The following is an 18299-nucleotide window of genomic DNA, read 5'->3' on the forward strand; positions in this document are numbered from 1 at the left end:
CACCTGTGAGTGCCATCCTGGGAGATTTCATCTCAAACCGTGATCTGTGTTGTGAGTTCCACAAATGTATCTCTTTGTGGAGAATAGCCAGTGATCCCACATCAATGAAATCCATCTATTACCCTCCTTCCCTCCAGATCTCTGCACAGAATACACCCTTATGGCTGTATTGATGTTCACGAAAATGACCTGCCCACAGATGCGTCTTCAGTACAAAATTGGTTACAAACATATCACAGACTGTGTGATCATTACACAGGTGATACAAATGGGCTCGATGTTTCAGAGTCGTGTTTAAAACTGTGCTTGTATTTACTGCCTGGTCTGTGAGGACGGAAGTGAGGACACGGGATGCAGTAATTTCCTCTTTCTGGCCCCATGTACCTGGCTGGGGTGCTGTGTGCAGCAGACATTCCTGCCCAGGAGGCTCTGGTCCTGGGACCCGTCCCCCGTTCCTTCCTGATGACTGTCTTCTGCACTGGAGGGTCAGAGTCATTCCCCCCCAGTCACAACTCAACGAGCACATGTCACCCATCTGACCTGCTCTGTCCAATGTGGTGTCCACAAGCCACACACACTTACTGAGGATGAGTTGTGGGCAGTCCCAGGAGAGAGGTGCTGTGGTTTGAAATGCTTACCAGATGTTTACGATTTATTATAAAGTAATGTGAAATTATCAATATTTAATATTTAATTTGTACTCAAATATCTTCCACTACCGGAGTGAAACACAATATATTATGGAAATGAATCCCACCTGTTTCCTCTCCTCCAGGTGTTACTACGCCTGAGTGACACTCAGAGAAAGTGCTGAACCAGGTTGGGGGGGCCCTTCCCTGCCACCATCCCGTTTGCGGGTGAGGGCCGAGCTGAGACCAGCCAGGGGCATACAGCTGTGGCGGAGGGTTTGTGTCTGACCTGACTGGGCACCTAGGGGGATGTCACAGTGTCCTCTATACTCATTGGCTCCATTCCGAGTCCCAGGTGGCCTTGGAGCCTGGGGCCTTAGGAGTTCAGCTGAGCTCGCAGCTTCTGGGGATTAAACCAGGACCTTTTGCCAAGGAGCAGCCCAGTCACGATAATATGGAAATTGCAGGACCATTACTTGTGGACACAGGTCTCTGGAGTTCTATCCTTTTGTCACTCCTCTACCAGAAGTGACACTGGGACAGCCTGGTCCTGCCGCCCTGAATCTACCCTCTGCACAGCTGCCTGAGGCTGGGAGGAGGGGCTGCTGGGAGAGCTGAGAAATGGGACCTGGGACAAACAATATCATGACTTTGCCCACAGTCCCCGTGGGGCCAGAGGAGAGTGTGACACAGAAGGAGGTTTTTGTCTCACTTCCCCGTCAGCCTGTGTCACTGTGAGCTTTACTATTGCTGTCCCACACCTGACAGTAGTAGTCAGCCTCGTCCTGGGCCTGGGCCCCACTGATGGTCAGGGTGGCCGTGTTCCCCGAGTTGGAGCCTGAGAATCGGTCAGGGATTCCTGAGGGCCGGTTGCTGCTATAATACATGACCGTTACAGGGGCCTGGCCGGGCTTCTGCTGGTACCACTGCACATAATAATTTCCAATGCTGTTTCCTGCACAGGTGATCCTGGCCGTCTGTCCCGGCTGCACTGACACCGAGGGCGGCTGTGTCAGCTCATAGGAGGCCACAGATCCTGCAAGAGAGGAAAGGAGGGGTTACATTCCAGATGAGAGGCGCATTATGTGGAAACCCCCTCCTGCCTGACCTGCACTGAGTTCCCGGCAGGCAATTTTGGGGCCCTAGGACTCCCCCACTCATCAGTCTCATCCTCAGCGGCCTGTGGGCCTGGCTGGTGGGTGGCACTGTGGACAGTGAGAGGACCCCAGTCACTCAGACTCAGAGAGCACAGTGGAGTCCAGCCCCAGCAGCCCTGCGTGCACCTGCAGGATCAAGAGCTTCCTGCCCCACAGGCAGCGCCCTACTCAGCCAAGGTCAGGGTCAGGGTCAGGCTTGTCCAGGTCCCTGGGGCTTGGGGAGGGTGGGAGCCTGGGCGCAGCACCTGTGCAGTGAGCGAGGAGGCCGAGGAGGAGAGGGGTCCAGGCCATGGTGGAGGTGCCCCACTTCTGCTCCCTGAGGCCTGAGGCTGGGCAACTTTCCTTCCAGGCCTCTCTTATCCCCTTGCTGCAGGGAGAGCTGCTGGGTATGCAAATCAGCCAGGGCTCAGGGCTGCTGCCTGAGAGCTGTGTGTTCCTGCTGGGGGCTCAGCCTGAGAGACTCAGGGAAGGGAGGGGCAGTCCCTGCTGACCCCATCTCAGCCCAGGGGATTCCGGTTCATCCCCTGGTGCCACAAAGTGGGACTGACATCTGCACCCCAGACTGTCTCATGGCCTCACTCCTGTGCTGGACTGGCCAGAGACGAGCTAGAGGTGACGTCTGTCTGCATGTTCTGAACCCGCTAGAGAGCGTTAACTGTAGTGGTGGCGATGAGTTCTGAGCAGGGTCCCACCCCAGTGACAGTGTGTGAGCATCAGAGCTGAATGACATCCTCACCTTGCTCAGGGCGCAAGGAGAATTTGGAACCCCTGAGATGCTGTCAATTCAAGTCAGTTCCAGCTCCTCGGACAGGTCATAGATGCTGTGTCCCATGTCCCCAGTGTGCGCTAGTGTCAGGGTCAGCCCCAGTGATAGAGCAGGAGAGACAGTTACAGAGTGTGAGCACGAATGTGGTGGGTGGACAGGAGCGAATTACCCAGGCCTGAGATGGAAAACACGCCAATCCTACAGGAACCAAATGTGAGAGGCTCAGTCAAATGTTCTGTCATCCATGTGAAAGGTGATACGGTGGAAAAGTTACCACTCATTTTAAAGATGCGATGCGGTGCTTAATGTTCCCCTTGTTTTACCACAATTAAATACTGTAATTATTAATAAATGGACAGATAGTTCCAAAACATAAATTATAATAATCCCCCTGCATTGTACAATTCCTCCTGCCCAGGCCCTCCCAGTCTCCAGGAGGCTCTGCCAGGTGGTCTCTGCTGCCCCCTGGTGGCCTCCCCACACTGGCTGCTGGAGGAGCAGGTGTGTCCTGGGTCCAGGTGCTAAGTCTGAACCTACTGCTTAGGTGGTAACACACTGATCCACGGACTGCTGATCCCAGGGGGTGTTGCTGTTCTCCACATAACCACCGCCGGCCTCAAGACCAGGCACAAGAGGCTCAGATGGCCCATGAAAATACCAACAGGCTCACTGGGAGGAGGAGGGGGCAGGGCTCACTGGACCATCCCTGAAATATTTCTTGGGTGGTGGTGTTCTTGGGTGTGGTTCTGGGGACAGAGGACTCAGAGGCTGCTTCTCACTGAGGCCACCGATAGTACAGGTTGAAAACAGGGCGCTGGTGGCATCTTCCCCAAAGACTGAGACAGGAGACCCTCACCCAGCATCAGTGACTCAGCCCCACTCTGTCTGCCGAACACTGTGTCCTGGGTGAGACGTTTGAACGGGACCAGTCCTGCCTCTCACATGCCAGTGTGCAATGGGAGCACCCAGTGGACACGCTGGTTCAGGTGACACAGCACAGTCACCGCCAGCTTCTATGTGAATGTTGTGTCCCTTCCTGATTCAACAGCCACAGGATTGCTCTTCCTGAGTCCCTCTTGGACGGTGTTGAACTTGTGGCTCCGTGCTGACCCGTGGGTGTGTCACCCAGCTGGGTTTTTTCCAAAGAACTTGAGCTCCTGTGAAGGATTGGAACAGACTAGATTTGTGCTGCTCCTGTCCCCTTGACACTGGGTGTGACAGCTGAGCTGCAGCGGCTGTACTGAGGTCCATCTGCAACAACAAGGAGAGCAGAGCCTCACTGCAGAGATGTCGGTAAAGAAAGGGAGAGACGTTAGGACCTCTCAGGGCTGGTGGGTGTCTGCGGACAACCGTCGGGCCCCGGACTCGTTCCTACAGGAGGAAAAGATCTCTTGTCTGCCCACGTCTCTCATTGTCGGGTGTGTGTTTTAAATTTAAAAATTCCTGACTACTGAGGAAAATAATAGGCACTAATAAATTAATAAAAAATGAGAATAATTATAGGGAAATAACTGTACAGCTGCTGTAGTATTCAGAGAATTAGATGAGATCAGACAAGAGTGGACAGGCAGGTCCTGTGTGCGGACAGGCTGCAGGGGTCTGGCTGGAGGGGACCCTGGAGCTGCTCTCAGGGTGGGAAGAGGAAGAGGTAGGAGGACGTGAGTGTGGGGACAGCAGGGTCCGTGCCCTGGGGGAAGGGTCTGGTCTGTCTGAGCAGGAAGGACAGTGAGAAGCTAAGGTGGTTATGGTGCAAACCAGGTCGGCCCCACGTGACATAAATCTGTAGCATTAAGGGAGGAGGGGCAGGACAGATGTCACACTGAGCACACACTCCTGGCCCAGGAGTCAGAGCAGCTGAAGGGGGACCCAGGGGAGGGAGGAGCCACTGCACTGTGACCCCTGTCCTGTGTCAGCCAGGTGGGCGAGCAGGTGACCCACCAGGACTGTCCCTACACAGGGGCTGCTGTTTCCCTTCCTGGTTAGCACAGGAAGTCACACGGGACCTTGTCTTGTGATTCAGAGAATTCTGACAGCACTTCTCTCCTGCTGCCGAAGTTATGAACTTGTGGGAAAATGCCACATTGGACCTGAACTTGGTTTGAGTGAGGCACCTGAGTTTATCATAACACATTCCTCTTCCTCTCAGAGCTTTGAGGTAACATTGTCATAACTTTACTTTATCATATATTATAAACCACAACATGTATTGTGATATTGTTTTCCCCTTAGCAGTGATGTATTTTGTGGAATAATAAGACAAAACATTTCATATTTATCCACGTGGTAACCATAGCTGATGCCATTAATTTCTCTGTGTAGATTCCCATTTCTCTCTGTCCTGGGCGTGTCCGTGGCCTTTCTGGGTCAGAGCGTCCGCGGGTGTCAGTTCTCCCAGTTTCTGTACATCTGAGAAAGTTCAACTTTGCTTCCTTTTTTGGAAGATATTTCACCGGGTAAAGACTTGAAAGTAGACAGCTTTTTATTGACGTTTGGTTGTTGCTGATAGTTTTCTAAACACTCTGCTCCCCTCTCCCCTCATCGGTGTTGTTTCCAGGGAGATGTCTGCCCGGATCCCTCTGCTTCGTCCTCTCCGTGGACGGGCCTTGTGTCTCTGAGGCTTTGTTGTCAGCACTGGACCAGGAATTTGACTGTGATGTGTGTTGATGTTTCCTGTATGTTTTACCTGCTTCAGTTTTGCTGAGGTTCTTGGATCTGTAGGATCTCAGTTTTCACTGAAATGGGTACATTTTAGGCCAGTATTTCTCTTACAGAGCAGGCGGGGGGTGGTTCACTATAAATTATTACAGAAAGGTTTCCCCCTTTCCGTCACTGGAGGTTCCCCCCTACACACACACCTGCTAGGTTCGAAATGCCCGCCACCAGAGGAAAGACATCTCTCAATGCCAGAGACTGGTGAAAAGGAAAGAAATTTTATATTTAAAAGTTATACAGACTTAGAGTAGTGACTTAATGTCTTCATTAAGATACTAAAGTCCTTTAGAATACCCACAGATGCAGACATTGCTTCCCTCTCCCTCTGCCCAGTCAGGGTAACAATGTCAGGAAAAGAAGTAGAAGTCCGTGATTCAGGCTCCCGGCACCATCAGCTGTGTGGCTGCTGCAATCTCCAGTTAATCCAAGACATGTGGCACCTTCTCATGGCCCAGCAGCAAGAGTCCTTTCTCCCGTTTTCTTCCTGGCAAAGTCTCTCCTGCTGCCTAAGACATGTAGTAAAAAGAAGCACTCCAAAGCCACATGGTCCTCTCCTATTCACTCTGGAACTGCCTGGTCCTCTCTTCTCCTCTTCAGAACCGCGTGGTCCTCTCCCACTCTATGGCTGCCGAGCCTAGGTTTAAATCCCAGCACCCATCTTTCTTTGCAGCCCCATTTCCGACTCCTCCTACAATCAGTTACACCTGCCAGCATCCCCGTATTCTTCCAGCTTTACTGGGCTGCCATAGTAAGTCCGGGCAGGTGTGGCCCCATGGCATGGAGCCAATCATCTCCAAGCACTCACACAGGCCCTGTAACCAGGGGGAATTGCTTCCCAGTCCCATCTTGGGTGGAATTGGCTCCCATCCCCCTGGCTCAAAGCATGGCCACAGCGATTTGACATATCGATGAAACAAGTTCAAGGTTATAGATATGTTAAATGACCATGCCAGGGGTTAGCTGCAAAGCTGTTGCTACCCAAAACAGCTCTGAATGGCCCTGTTCCATGTGTCTCATCCCCCCTGGCTCAGGCTTGTGGGGGTGAGGACGTCCTATATATATTTTTTCTAATATTTCCTGGACACCTTGAGTTCTGTATCCCATTACAATTCCCTTCTTGGGGCCCTCCTCTTGGCTGCACCCTGATTAATTTCCTCAAATATTTTTTCTGCCTCCCGCAGACGTCTCTTCTTCAGAGACTGCAGTCACGGGCACATGAGGCTCCCTCAAGCCATCCAGCACATGATGCTTCTGTGTATTTATTCAATGAGGTTTGTGTCTGTGTTCTCATGTCTTCTCCATAATTTCTCCTCCACGTCATCTATGCACTATCTTCCCTCCGTGGTGGTGAACCTGCCGTCAGTCCCATCAGGGTCATTTGTCTCAGACGCTGCAGTTTCCGCATCTGTGTGCTGACTTGGCCGTGGTGTTCGTCCTCCTGGTCTGCAGTTCCCTCGTTCCAGCGTTCCCCTGCCCACCGGAACCAGGGAACACGAGTATTCATGATGTCCGTCACTAAGCACCCAGTGACAGGTGACGTTTCACGGCCAGGACGATTGGCTGATTTTGTTGGTTTTATCAGAGCTCATATTTTCTAGATTCCAGTCAGGAATATTTGATGCGACACCGGACTTGGTGAATATTCCCTTGTTGGTGAACAATACTTGTGTTTCTATGTGTGTTTTGGCTGCTGTTCCAGGTTATTGCGGATTCATTCGAGTTAATGCAAACAGTTGGATCCTTCGTCAGTTGTGCTCACACGTTCGCAGGTTCGCAGGGACCACAGCAGCGAGGAGTTGGGTGCTAATTTCCCACTTCAAGGCTCAGCTCTCTGACAGGTCTGTCTGGTGTCCTTATGTGGTCTTGTCCTCTCTGACTGTGGGACAAGTGTTTGTTCTGATTGTGTGTGTGACCTCAGCAGGTGGTCTCTCGTGTCTCTGGGTGGTTCTCTGTGGCCTCAGGGGGTCTCCTCACACTGTGTGTGTTACAGAACAGACCCGGGGCGGGGGGGCAATATACTATTACCAAATGGACCCCATCTTCTCCCTGGGTCCCCTGTACTAGGTTCACCTTGCCCATCACCAGCAAATTATAGCTCTCAATGTCAGAGATTGGTGAAAAGGAAAGGAATTATTTATTCAAAAGTTATACAGTCTTAGAGGAATAATTTAATGTCTTCATTGACGTCCCAAAGTCCCTAAGAATACGCATGAAGCCACAGTCTTTCCTTTCCCCTCTGCCAGGTCGGGGTACCATATCTCAGATAAAGAACTAGAGGTCCGTGGCTCAGGTAGCCTCCAGTTCTTTCCAGTAATCCATGGCCGGCCTCCCTCGGTTCCCAGCACCATCAGCTGCGTAGCTGCAGCGAACTCCAGTTCTTAATCCAAACCCTGGTGGCCCCTTCTGCTGGCCAATCAGCAAGAGTCCTGTCACCCCTTTCCTTCCTGCAGCGTCTCCCCTTCATGCTTCCTCATCGCTAAGGGAGAGCTCTGCATCGCTGCTACATCTTTTTTCCGTTTTCCTAAGCTGCGTGGCAAAGGGAACCCCAAAGCCACTGGGTTCCAAACTTTTTCATGGCTACCACTCCTGGGTTTTAATCCCTGTGCCAATCTTCCTCTGCAGCCCCATTTCCGACTCCTCCCACAAGTGGCTACATCTGCCAGCATTCCAGTACCTTTCCAGCTTTTCTGAGCTGCCACAGTAAGTCCAGGCAGGCGAGGCCACATGGCATGGAGCCAAACATCTCCAAGCTCTCAGGCAGGTGCAGGGGCTCCAACCAGGGGAGCTGCCTCCTGGGAGCTCCATCCTGGGTTGAAGTCACTCCCATCTCCCTGGCTCAAAGCAAGGCCACAGCCATTTAACGTATCCATGAAACCAGGTACAGTCATAGACATGCTAAATGACCCTGCCTGAGGTTATCTGCAAAACTGTTGCTGTGCAGAACAACTCTGCATGGCCCTGCTCCGTGTGTCCCATCCCTTAGTTCAGACTTGTGGGGGTGAGGACATCTATATTTTTAATATTTCCTGGACACCCTGAGTTCTGGACCCCAGTATAAATCCCTCTTTGTGGGGGGCCCTGGCTGCAGCCTGTTACATGTGCTGATCAGATTCAGGAAACGGGCAGTCAGTTCCCTGGAGGCACACAGGGGATGGAGAACCTCATGCAGAGGGTTTGTGGGTGATCTATCTGGAGTAAACATGAGAGTTAAGAGTGGGGACCTGCAACGGGGTGACAAGTGAGGACTCAGCTGTAAAGTCATCCTGACCCTGAGACACCCTCTGAGAGTGGCTTGAACTTGCAGGGTTGGTCCTCTCCGCCAGCAGCACTTCCCTGTAAGGGCACAGCTGGGAGCTGCCAGGACCCAGCAGCGGGGAGGGGGGGGGGGCGGGAGGCGGGGGGGGGGGGTCAGCCCTGAGGAGGTGATGCAGGTGGATCCTCAGAGTCCCCTGTGCGGATTTTGCTCTGTTCAGAACACAGGTGCCAACATCCTGGAGCCACCTGAGCTCAGCTGAGCTGGTAGTTCTGGGGATAAGTCCAGGACAGGTGACCAGTGAGGAGCCCAGTCGCCATTAAAGGATAATCAAGGACAATTAGCACTGGATGTGTGTCCTGGTCTGTTGTCCTTCCACTCATGTCCTCTGTCTCCAACTCACACGCAGGGCAGGAAACACCAGGTCCTCCCCGTCCTGTGAGACTGAACCCCTGCTGTGCCATCCTCTGCACAGCTGCCTGAGGCTGAGGAGGGGCAGCCTGAGGATCTGAGGTCTAGGGACCTGGGCCAGACCTGCTCATGGCTTTGCCTCTGGTCCTGTTTGGGTGGGAGGAGAGTGTGACACAGATGGGGAAGGGGGTTTGTGTCTCACTTCCCTGTTGGCCTGTGTCACTGTGAGTAGTCTTATTGCTGTCCCATGACTGACAGTGATAGTCAGCCTCGTCCTCGGCCAGGGCCCCGCTGATGGTCAGGGTGGCCGTCTTCCCTGAGCTGGAGCCAGCAAATCGGTCAGGGATCCCTGAGGGCCGCTCACTGTCCTTATAAATGACCAGCACAGGGGCCTGGCCTGGCTTCTGCTGGTACCACTGAGTATATTTTTTATCCAGTAAATCCCCGGTGCAGGTGATCCTGGCCGTCTCTCCCAAGGCCACTGACAAGGGAGAGGACTGGGTCAGCTCGTAGGAGGCCACAGAGCCTGTAAGAGAGGAATGGGGGGAAGGCTGAGGCTAAAGAACCATGACCCACAGGTTCCATCTTGGGGCTGTGCTGAACTGAGCTCAGGGTTTGGGGCGGGTCCAGCTCAGGGTCTTGGGGGGCTGAGCCTGCAGGCAGAGCCTGTGAGGAAGCACCTGTGCAGAGGGTGAGGAGGGGGAGCAGGAGCGGGGCCCAGGCCATGGCGGTGGCGTCTCGGGTTCTGCCTCTGTGCCCACAGCTGGGGTTGGTCTCTGGGCTTCTCTTATCCTCTGCCAGGGGCTCCTCATGCAAATCTCCCTCCTTCCCTCCTTGGCCTCCCTGACAAGGGCAGTGGGGCAGAGTGTAGGTGGGCCCAGGGAGCATTTAAATTCAAGCCCTCACTCCCAGGCCTGTACCTAGTCTCCCCAGGTCTCTCTGCAGTGTTGAGGGAGACAGTGCTAAACCCCAAATCACTACCTGCACCCCCACTTCTGTCTGATCCCGGGTGCCTCTTCGGGCTGGGGGACAACCATCCATCATCCTCTCTAGTGAGCAGATCATTCGTGGGCGGGGCGGACTTATAGGGACAGGGGTCATGCTGGTGAGGGACAGGCCACATTCCACGATCACACACTGTGACATGGGTCACATACCTTCCAGGAACAACTTTTTCCTTATGTTTTGGGGAAAAAACATATAGTTTTTTGGGGGATCCAGAGATTTGCAGAGTATGTTGTTGACAACAGGCTCAGACTCACTGAAGGAAGAAAATCGGACCGCCCGGGACAGCCCCGCCCTTGTTACTGTGCTGTGCGGTATTGTCGAAAGGGGGAGAAAAGGAGAAGAAGTGCGAGAAAAGATTTGCAAACTAAATATCAAATGAAAAATTACTCCCAGAGTATAGAAAGAACTCTTAACACTGAACAGTGAAAAGATAACAAATGGATTGACACATTTAGAGACCGGTCAAGGGTTTCTGAACAAGAACAGACAGGTCCTGGAAGAGACAGAAAATGGCAACAAGAACATGGAAAGATGCTCCTCCTTAGCCAGCAAGGAAATGCAAGTTAAAATATTGGGGAGATCACCGCACACCTGTCAGAATGGGAAGGTAGGAAAGGTGACAAGCCCCTGTGACGGAAGGACGTGGAGAGACGGGGTCACCAAGTCACGGCTGAGGGGACGTGAACTGACATCGGCACTGGGAAGAGTTTGGCAGCTTCGTAAGGAAGCGAACCAGTGGTTCTCATGCGGCCCAGCGATCGCAGTTCAGGGCATTTATTTCAGACAACTGCAAACTGACGTCCACACAGAAACCACCCACACGTGTGTGTTCCTGGGACCCTGGTGCCCAGTCTCCCAAGGTGAGAACCTTCCAGGCGTCTCTGCACAGGTGGGTGGTTGCACAGACCGGGATCCACCCAGAACGTGAAATTCTTCTCAGCAAGGAAAAGGAACCAACTCAACATATAGCAAGTTGGAGGAATCTCGTGGAGTTATGAAAAGCAAATTCTGCCAATCCCAGAATGCTAACTACTACGAGATTTGATTTATTTTACGTCACTAGGCAATTTCCGCAAAGAAAAGGGGTTAGAAATGAAGAACTCATTAGTGGTGCAGGGTTAGGTGCAGGGAAGGGCACCTGGTGGGAGGTGGGTGCTGTTATAGGAGGACAAAAAGAGGGCCCAGGGGAAATGAGGCCCATCAGTCCTGAAGGCAAGTTCCACAGTGCCCCCTGCTGTCCACAGGGTGAGTGACATCCTACAATGTTTAGCTCCTTCAAAGGAGTGACTGTTCTTTACTTTTGAGCTCAGAAGAGAAGCTGACCCTTGGTGAGTGTGTCACCTGCACCCCCACCAGACACCAGCCCAGCCCAGCCCCTCCTCCTGTCCCATGAGCAGGAGCCCTCACTGTGAGGTTAGGATTTTCCCAGAGTCCCCCAGACAGTGATGCTGAGTCAAGACCCAATCCAGGAGCCCCACCTCAGTGACTGACTTGTAAATCCCTCCCTGCTCAGCCCCTCTCCATGCCCCTTATGCTGCCCTTCCCTGTCCCAGGTCCTGGCCTCCTGAGTCCCTGAGTCACCGCCCTGCCTTTGGCACCCTGGTGCTCTGAGCGCTGAGGTCGTCAACGGGGAGGAATACGCATCACTTGACATTAGAGGCTGGGTGTGCACAGAGTGGGCTGGGACACTGAAGTATTTCTGTTTCCAAAACCTCAGTTAAGAAACATGTAAAATACATCAATATTTTATATTTAATTCACATCGAGATGACGACATTTTCAACCAAGTCAGTTAAACAAAATCTATTATGAAACATAACGCCACTGGTTTCTGCACATTTGTCAGTGTGGCTCCTGGAAAAGTTTAGGTTACACGTGTGATTCAAAGTTTTATTTCTGTTGGACAGGAGCGCCCTGCAAGTCACTGTGTCAGTCACCTGCTTTTGAAATAGCAGAGAGAACTTTCTGGCACCTGAAGGAACAGACACATCTCAGCACTGAGAGCACAGTGAGAGGCTGAGGACGGTGGAGATGACCAGGGACCCTGGGGCCAGAACCTCCAAGTGCTGCCACTCACCAGTGGTGACCTAGCCCAGGGCCCCTGGGTCCGGGCCTCAACTCCCAGTCTGTGACAGGGGTGAGGGGGGACTGTGGGACACACAGAGCCCCTGCGGTCACACAGATGACGGACGGAGGTGCTGGGAGCAATACTGTCACCTGTGGGGCAGCAGTAAGGGGCTGACCCTCCTCCCATCCACGCCCGTGATCCTCCCCCTTGCAGGGAGCGCAGAGAAGAGGCCTGGGTGCTGGGTGAAGGACATGGAGGGGCAAGAGGTCCAGGGTTTGGAACATTGGACACTGGGAGTATTTCTTGGCAACACCAACACACACACACCGTATGCACACACACAAGTAATGGGAGGTCAGTTTCCCCAGCCCCCTGTTGTGAGCACAAGAAATGGGAGGGTTTTTTTGGATGAAATTATTTCAGATGAGGTCCCACTGGATCAGGCTGGGCCATTATCTCATTAGACAGGTGACATTATAAAAGGGGACATGTGTGGACAGACGCTCATAAGTGAGGCCACCCTGTGAAGAGGGAGGCAGAGTCTGTCAGCCAAGGAAACAGAGATGCCAGCGAACCCGGCAGCTGAAAGGGAGGCCGGGGAGACTCTCCTTCCCAGCCCACAACCCCCCACCCAGCTGACCACAGATGGCACACTGTTACCCTCAGACCTGAGACAGTCAGCCTCTATTGTCACCCCCATGGTGGTGTCTGTGACTGCAGCCCCAGCACCTGCACTGTCCCCTCCAAGGACCAGCTCTGAGGACACCAGCTGCTTCTGTGTCTCTGATGAGGACCCCCTGGGGCAGGGCCTCCAGCCCTCGCTTCCCTTTCCCCCGCCAGGCGCTGACACTGCTCGTAGAGCTGCCTCTGTCCCACATAGCACAGTCTCTCCTGCACCCTGAGACCCTGCACCCCCTTGCAGCTCCTTCTGGGGTCACAGTGAGGAGACATCAGAGGTCCCTAAGGTCTGTGCTGGCCCACGAGAGTGTTCTGCAGTGTCCAGGGTGAGGGTTGCCCTGAGTGCAGCTGTCCCCAGTCACTGGTCTGCGGGACCCTGTGTGAGGCCCCCCCTCCCAGGACTGAGTGTGAGGGGGACAGAAGGGGCGACTCAGATGGGAGCTGTGCTCAGAGCTGCAAAGGGGGAGACTGGGGTCTGATGAGTTCCCTTAGGAAAGCATGGCCCTCAGTGTTTGCATCACCAATGGCCTCCCTGGGGAGGGGACTTTTCTACAGGACCTTAAAGGGAAAGGCAGAGTTAATCAGGGGGGCCTGTGGATGAGGGCAGGGAGCTGAGACAGCACATGTACTGGGAAATGGGAGGGACTCAGGAGGAGGAGGGAGCCCTTTGACAGGAGGCCCTGGGGCTCTAGCAGGGCTGCAGGCAGCTGGGTGCAGATGAAGGTGATTTGCAGCCAGTAGGAACCCCCTCCCCTGACCTGCCCCCTCAGGTATCCCAGGCAGGGATCAATTGTCCCCGTTACCTCCCCTGGTGATAGGAAGAGAGGACACGTGACACACTGGCCTCTGTGTCTTCCCGTGTCCTGTCAGATCATTGATCCTCCCTTATGGATGGAGGGAATACGAGTACAGTCTCATTTTCTATCTCTTAGGAATGTCACCTGGGCCATTTCAGGGCCATTCTGGAAAAGGTGGTATTTATATTCACGACAGTCCTGTTTCCCTGATTATTTGCAGGAAAGTTTACCTGGTCACAGGTCTGTCCTGTCTCCACCTGCTCTCACTGACACTTTCTGAGATGCCACCAACATACACATTGGTTGGGGACTAAGTTCCTGTCCGTGGAGCACAGAGCTTCTCACTCGTCCACCTGATGCCTGAACTGGGAGCCCCCACCCCCCACTGGGCACAAGCACTGTAGGCTAGTGTGCTGACCTGTGACCATCCCCTCCCATGTCCCTGGGTGGCTCCCTCCTCAGCCTCAGCTGGGCCCTCCCACGTGCGATCACGAGTCTCATGGGAACGTGTGCAGACACCCAGAGGGTCATCTCTGTGGGGCCCTCTCCTCTCCTACACAGTCCCCTAGGCTGTTATGTCCTCTCTGGGCCCTGGAGACTCCCTCTGACACAGAGAACCTCACTCAGGGTGGTGTCAGGGGGTCTCTCTGGAAGGAAGGTCAGGGGCAAGTCCTGGGAACGGCAAAGTGGTGACAGTGGGGGACACAGCTGGGGGCTGCTATGTCCTTCTGACCTAAGGCAGGGCCTTGGATCTTGGCATCGGGTAGTCACCAGGCCTGAGTCATGCTGGTGGAAAGGAATGACCCTGAGGGAGGCAATTCTCTGCCCCAGGGTAACCTCCTGGTGAGGGCCCAGCTGTGGTCACCGGACCTCCAGCAGGGGGGCTGGGGGTGCAGACACTAGTTGGCCCCATTCAGCGTCCTAGGTGGCCATGGAGCCTGGGGTCAGCCAGGCCCAGCCGAGCTGCCAGCTCTGGGCATTAATCCAGAGCATTTCACATGGAGCGGCCCAGTCACCCTGATGCAGAAATTCAAGGACTGTTACTTCTGGACACAGGAATGTGGCAGTCTATCCTCTTGTCACTCCTTCTAACCAGAAGTGACACTGAGAAAGACACACTAGGACAGCGTGGCCCTGCCAGTCCCAAATACATTCATGACGCACCCTCTGCACAGCTGCCTGAGACTGGGAGGAGGGGCCACTGGGAGACCTGAGAAATGGGGTTGGGCCAAACATGCTGATGACTTTGCCCACTGTCCTCGTGGGACCAGAGGAGAGTGTGACACAGGAGGAGGTTTTTGTCACACTTCTCTGTCTGTGGGTATCACCGTGAGTCAATGCCAGCTGCTCCCACTGCCATCACCTACTGCACAGTAATAGTCAGCCTCGTCCTGGGCCTGGGCGCCACTGATGGTCAGGGTGGCCGTGTTCCCTGAGTTGGAGTCTGAGTATCGGTCAGGGATCCCTGAGGGCCGGTTGCTATAATACATGACCATTACAGGGGCCTGGCCGGGCTTCTGCTGGTACCAGTAAACACTTTTACTTCCAATGCTGTTTCCCCCACAGGTGATCCTGGCCGTCTGTCCCGGCTGCACCGACACTGAGGGCGGCTGTGTCAGCTCATAGGAGGACACAGACCCTGCAAGAGAGGAAAAGAAATGTTACATTCCAGCTAAGGGCGCATCATGTGGAAACCAACCCCTGCCTGAACTGCACTAAGCTCACAGCAGGCAATCTGTGGGCCCCCAAGACTCCCCCACTCATCAGTCTCAGCCTCAGCAGCCTGTGGGCCCGGTGGGTGGGCAGCACCCTGGACAGTGAGAGGACCCTAGTCACTCAGATTCAGAGAGCACAGTGGAGTCCAGCCCCATCAGCCCCTCCTCCACCTGCAGGGTCAAGAGCATCCTGCCCCACAGGTAGCACCCTGTTCAGCCAGAGTCAGGGTTAGGCTTGTCCAGGTCCCTGGGGCTGGGGGAGGGAGCGGCCTGGGCCCAGAACCTGTGCAGTGAACGAGGAGGCCGAGGAGGAGAGGAGTCCAGTCCATGGTGGAGGTGCCCCACTTTTGCTCCCTGAGGCCCGAGGCTGGGCAGCTTTCCTCCCAGGCCTCTCTTATCCCCTTGCTGCAGGGAGAGCTGCTGGGTATGCAAATCAGCCAGGGCTCAGGGCTGCTGCCTGAGAGCTGTGTGTTCCTGATGGGGGCTGAGCCTGAGAGACTCAGGGAAGGGAGGGGAGGCCCCTGCAGACCCCACCTCAGGTCAGGGGATCCGGTTCATCCTCTGGTGCCACAGAGTGGGGCTGACATCTCCACCCCAGACTGTCTCATGGTCTCACTCCTTGGGTGGCCTGGCCACATCTGAGCTCAGATGTGACGTCTGTCTGCACGTTCTGAACCCACTAGAGAGCGTTAACTGTAGTGGTGACGATGAGGTCCGAGCAGGGTCCCACCCCAGTGACAGTGTGTGAGCATCAGAGCTGAATGACATCCCCACCTTGCTCAGGGCACAAGGAGCACTGGGAGCCCCTGAGATGCTGTCAGTTTCCAAGTCGGTTCCAGTTCCTGGAACAGGTCATAGATGCTGTGCCCCATGTCCACAGGGTGCGCTAGTGCCAGTGTCAGCCCCAGTGATAGAGCAGGTGTGACAGGTACAGAGTGTGAGCACGAATGGGGTGGGCCGGACGGGAGTGAATTACTGGGACCTGAAATGGAAAAACAGGCCAATCCTACAGGAACCCAGTCTGAGACTCAGAGTCAGAATGTTCCATCTTCCGTGTCAATGGTGACACTGTACAAAAGTTACTCTGGACAAATACATTCATTGTCACCCTGGTGGTGCTGAGGATGCAGTAGAATGAGTTCATGTACAAAATGCTGGAGGCGCTGTACTTGGAGGTGGTGATGCAGCCCTGTGGGGACTCATGTGCACAGACAGACAGACCCCTGACTCACTCGTCCGAGTTTGGTCTGAGAGACAGTGGAGAGGGGACCAGGGTCTGGTGTCTGAGACACACCCACCGCTGTCCCCAGCTGAGGGGACCACAGCAGCTCCTCTCTGATCTTCCCACCCGGGGCGTCCACTCCTCACACTCACACCTCAGGGGTCCCCACGGGGCCCGCTGGCCACCCCTGCAGGCCAGTGCTCACACCTGTGCTGTGGGTCTCCTGACCACCTGGGAGGTCACCTGACAGTGCCCATTTGGGAGACTTCACCTTCAAACTGTGATCCGTGCTTGCGAGGTAGGGGAATACGTTCCTTTCTTAAAAATAGCAAGTCATCCTGCCTCAGGAGAATATTTCTTAGTCTTCCCCTCAGATCACTGCACCAAGTACAACATTATGACTTCAATGAGCTTTATGGAAATAATCACCCACTGAGAGGAAGGTTATTTACTTAAAAGTAAAAAAGGAAGATTGCCATCCTCACACTGACTCATAATAAATGTGTTTAATACCCCGATTCGTGTTTCAGGCTGTAGTTGTATTTAATATTGCGTATTTGAGAATGAAGGTAATGTGGACGCACTATAAATATCCCTCCATTGTCCTGGTCTCAGCCTTCTTGGGTTGGTGGAAAGTGGAGCAGCTTTTCCTGCCTAATGAGGCCTCTGGGTCATGAGACCCTCCATCACCCCTGGTGGCTGTCGTATGCACTGCAGGGACAGTTACCCAAGGACACCTCATCCCTCTCACCTGCTCTGTCCAATGTGGTGGCGCCAGTCATCACAGCTGTTGAACGTGAAATGTGTGTCTTCCCTGGAGAGAGGTGCTGTCGTTCTGAAATACACAGCAGATTCCAAGCCAGTTTAAAAACGATGTAAAGTATATCCATAGTTTTATATTTAATTCACATTGAAATATATATTTTTTCATTTAACATTTTTTATTGTTATTCTCTTACAGTTGTCCCAATTTTCCCCCCTCAGCCTCCTCCACCACCCAGCCCACCCGCCACTCCCAGAGTCAGTCAGCACAGCTGTCCATGTCCCTGGGTCGTGTATACTTGCTCTTTGACTAGTCCCTTCCCCTTCTCGCCACCATCATCCCCTCCCCCTCCCCTCTGGTCCCTGTCGGTGTGCTCCGTGTTTCCCTGTGCGGTTCTATTTTCTCATTAGTTACTTTTGTTCCTTAGGTTCCTCTTATAGCCAAGGTCATATGGTATTTTTATTTCACTGACTGGCCTATTTCACTTAGCATAATATTCTTCAGTTCCATCCATGATGTCTCAAGAGGTAGGAGTTCCTTCTTTCTTTCTGCTGTGTAGTATTCCATTGTGTCAATGTTCCACAGTTTTTTGATCCACTTGTTTACTGATGGGCACTTGGGCTGTTTTCAGCACTTGGCTATTGCAAATTGTGCTGCTGTGAACATTGGGGCGCATAAATTCTTTTGAATTAGTTTTTCAGGGTTCTTAGGGTATAGTTCCAGCAGGGAATTGCTGGGTCAAAAGGCAGTTCCATGGTTAGTTTTTGAGGAAATTCCATACTGTTTTCCACAGTGGCTGCACCAGTCTGCATTCCCACCAGTGCACGAGGGTTCCCTTTCCTCCACAACCTGGCCAGCACTTGTTGTTTGTTGATGTGTTTATGTGGCCATTCTGACGGGTGTGGAGTGGTGTCTCATTGTGGTTTTCATCTGCATCTCTCTGATGGCTAGTGATGTCGAGCATCTGTTCATATGTCTCTGGGCCCTCTGTATGTCCCCCTTGGAGAAGTGTCTGTGCAGGCCTTTTGTCCATTTTTCAATTGGATTGTTTTCCTGCCTGGTGTTGGGTTGTATGAGTTGTTTATGTATCTTGGAGATCAAACCCTTGTCCAATGTTCCA

The 18299-nt window shown here is 53.5% G+C and overlaps 2 protein-coding genes and 3 gene segments (V, D, J or C); all 5 read right to left on the reverse strand.

Annotated features, from left to right (window-relative positions):
* The window catches only part of LOC112310363 (immunoglobulin lambda-1 light chain), a 51698-nt gene extending 49560 nt beyond the window's left edge, over nucleotides 1-2138 (reverse strand). The window contains exons 1-2 of one of the 2 annotated variants that reach the window (XM_071221896.1): nucleotides 2032-2138; nucleotides 1373-1665 (exon numbers count right to left, since the gene is read on the reverse strand). In XM_071221896.1, coding sequence (XP_071077997.1) covers nucleotides 1373-1665; nucleotides 2032-2077 — 339 coding nt within the window. In that variant the 5' untranslated portion in view covers nucleotides 2078-2138. Of the gene's footprint in view, nucleotides 1-1366; nucleotides 1666-2031 lie in introns of both variants that reach the window. The other variant, XM_071221893.1, reaches the window with a different exon arrangement.
* Nucleotides 1-18299, reverse strand: part of LOC128781375 (immunoglobulin lambda variable 5-39-like) — a 591472-nt gene that overhangs the window by 76971 nt on the left and 496202 nt on the right.
* The window catches only part of LOC112310504 (immunoglobulin lambda variable 5-45-like), a 715836-nt gene that overhangs the window by 73024 nt on the left and 624513 nt on the right, over nucleotides 1-18299 (reverse strand).
* The window catches only part of LOC128779138 (immunoglobulin lambda-1 light chain), a 99507-nt gene that overhangs the window by 66632 nt on the left and 14576 nt on the right, over nucleotides 1-18299 (reverse strand). The window lies entirely within an intron of this gene.
* The window catches only part of LOC139441033 (probable non-functional immunoglobulin lambda variable 11-55), a 511832-nt gene that overhangs the window by 58244 nt on the left and 435289 nt on the right, over nucleotides 1-18299 (reverse strand).

This window comes from Desmodus rotundus, chromosome 7 (assembly GCF_022682495.2).
Source record: "Desmodus rotundus isolate HL8 chromosome 7, HLdesRot8A.1, whole genome shotgun sequence".
NCBI classification, from domain to species: Eukaryota; Metazoa; Chordata; class Mammalia; order Chiroptera; family Phyllostomidae; genus Desmodus; species Desmodus rotundus.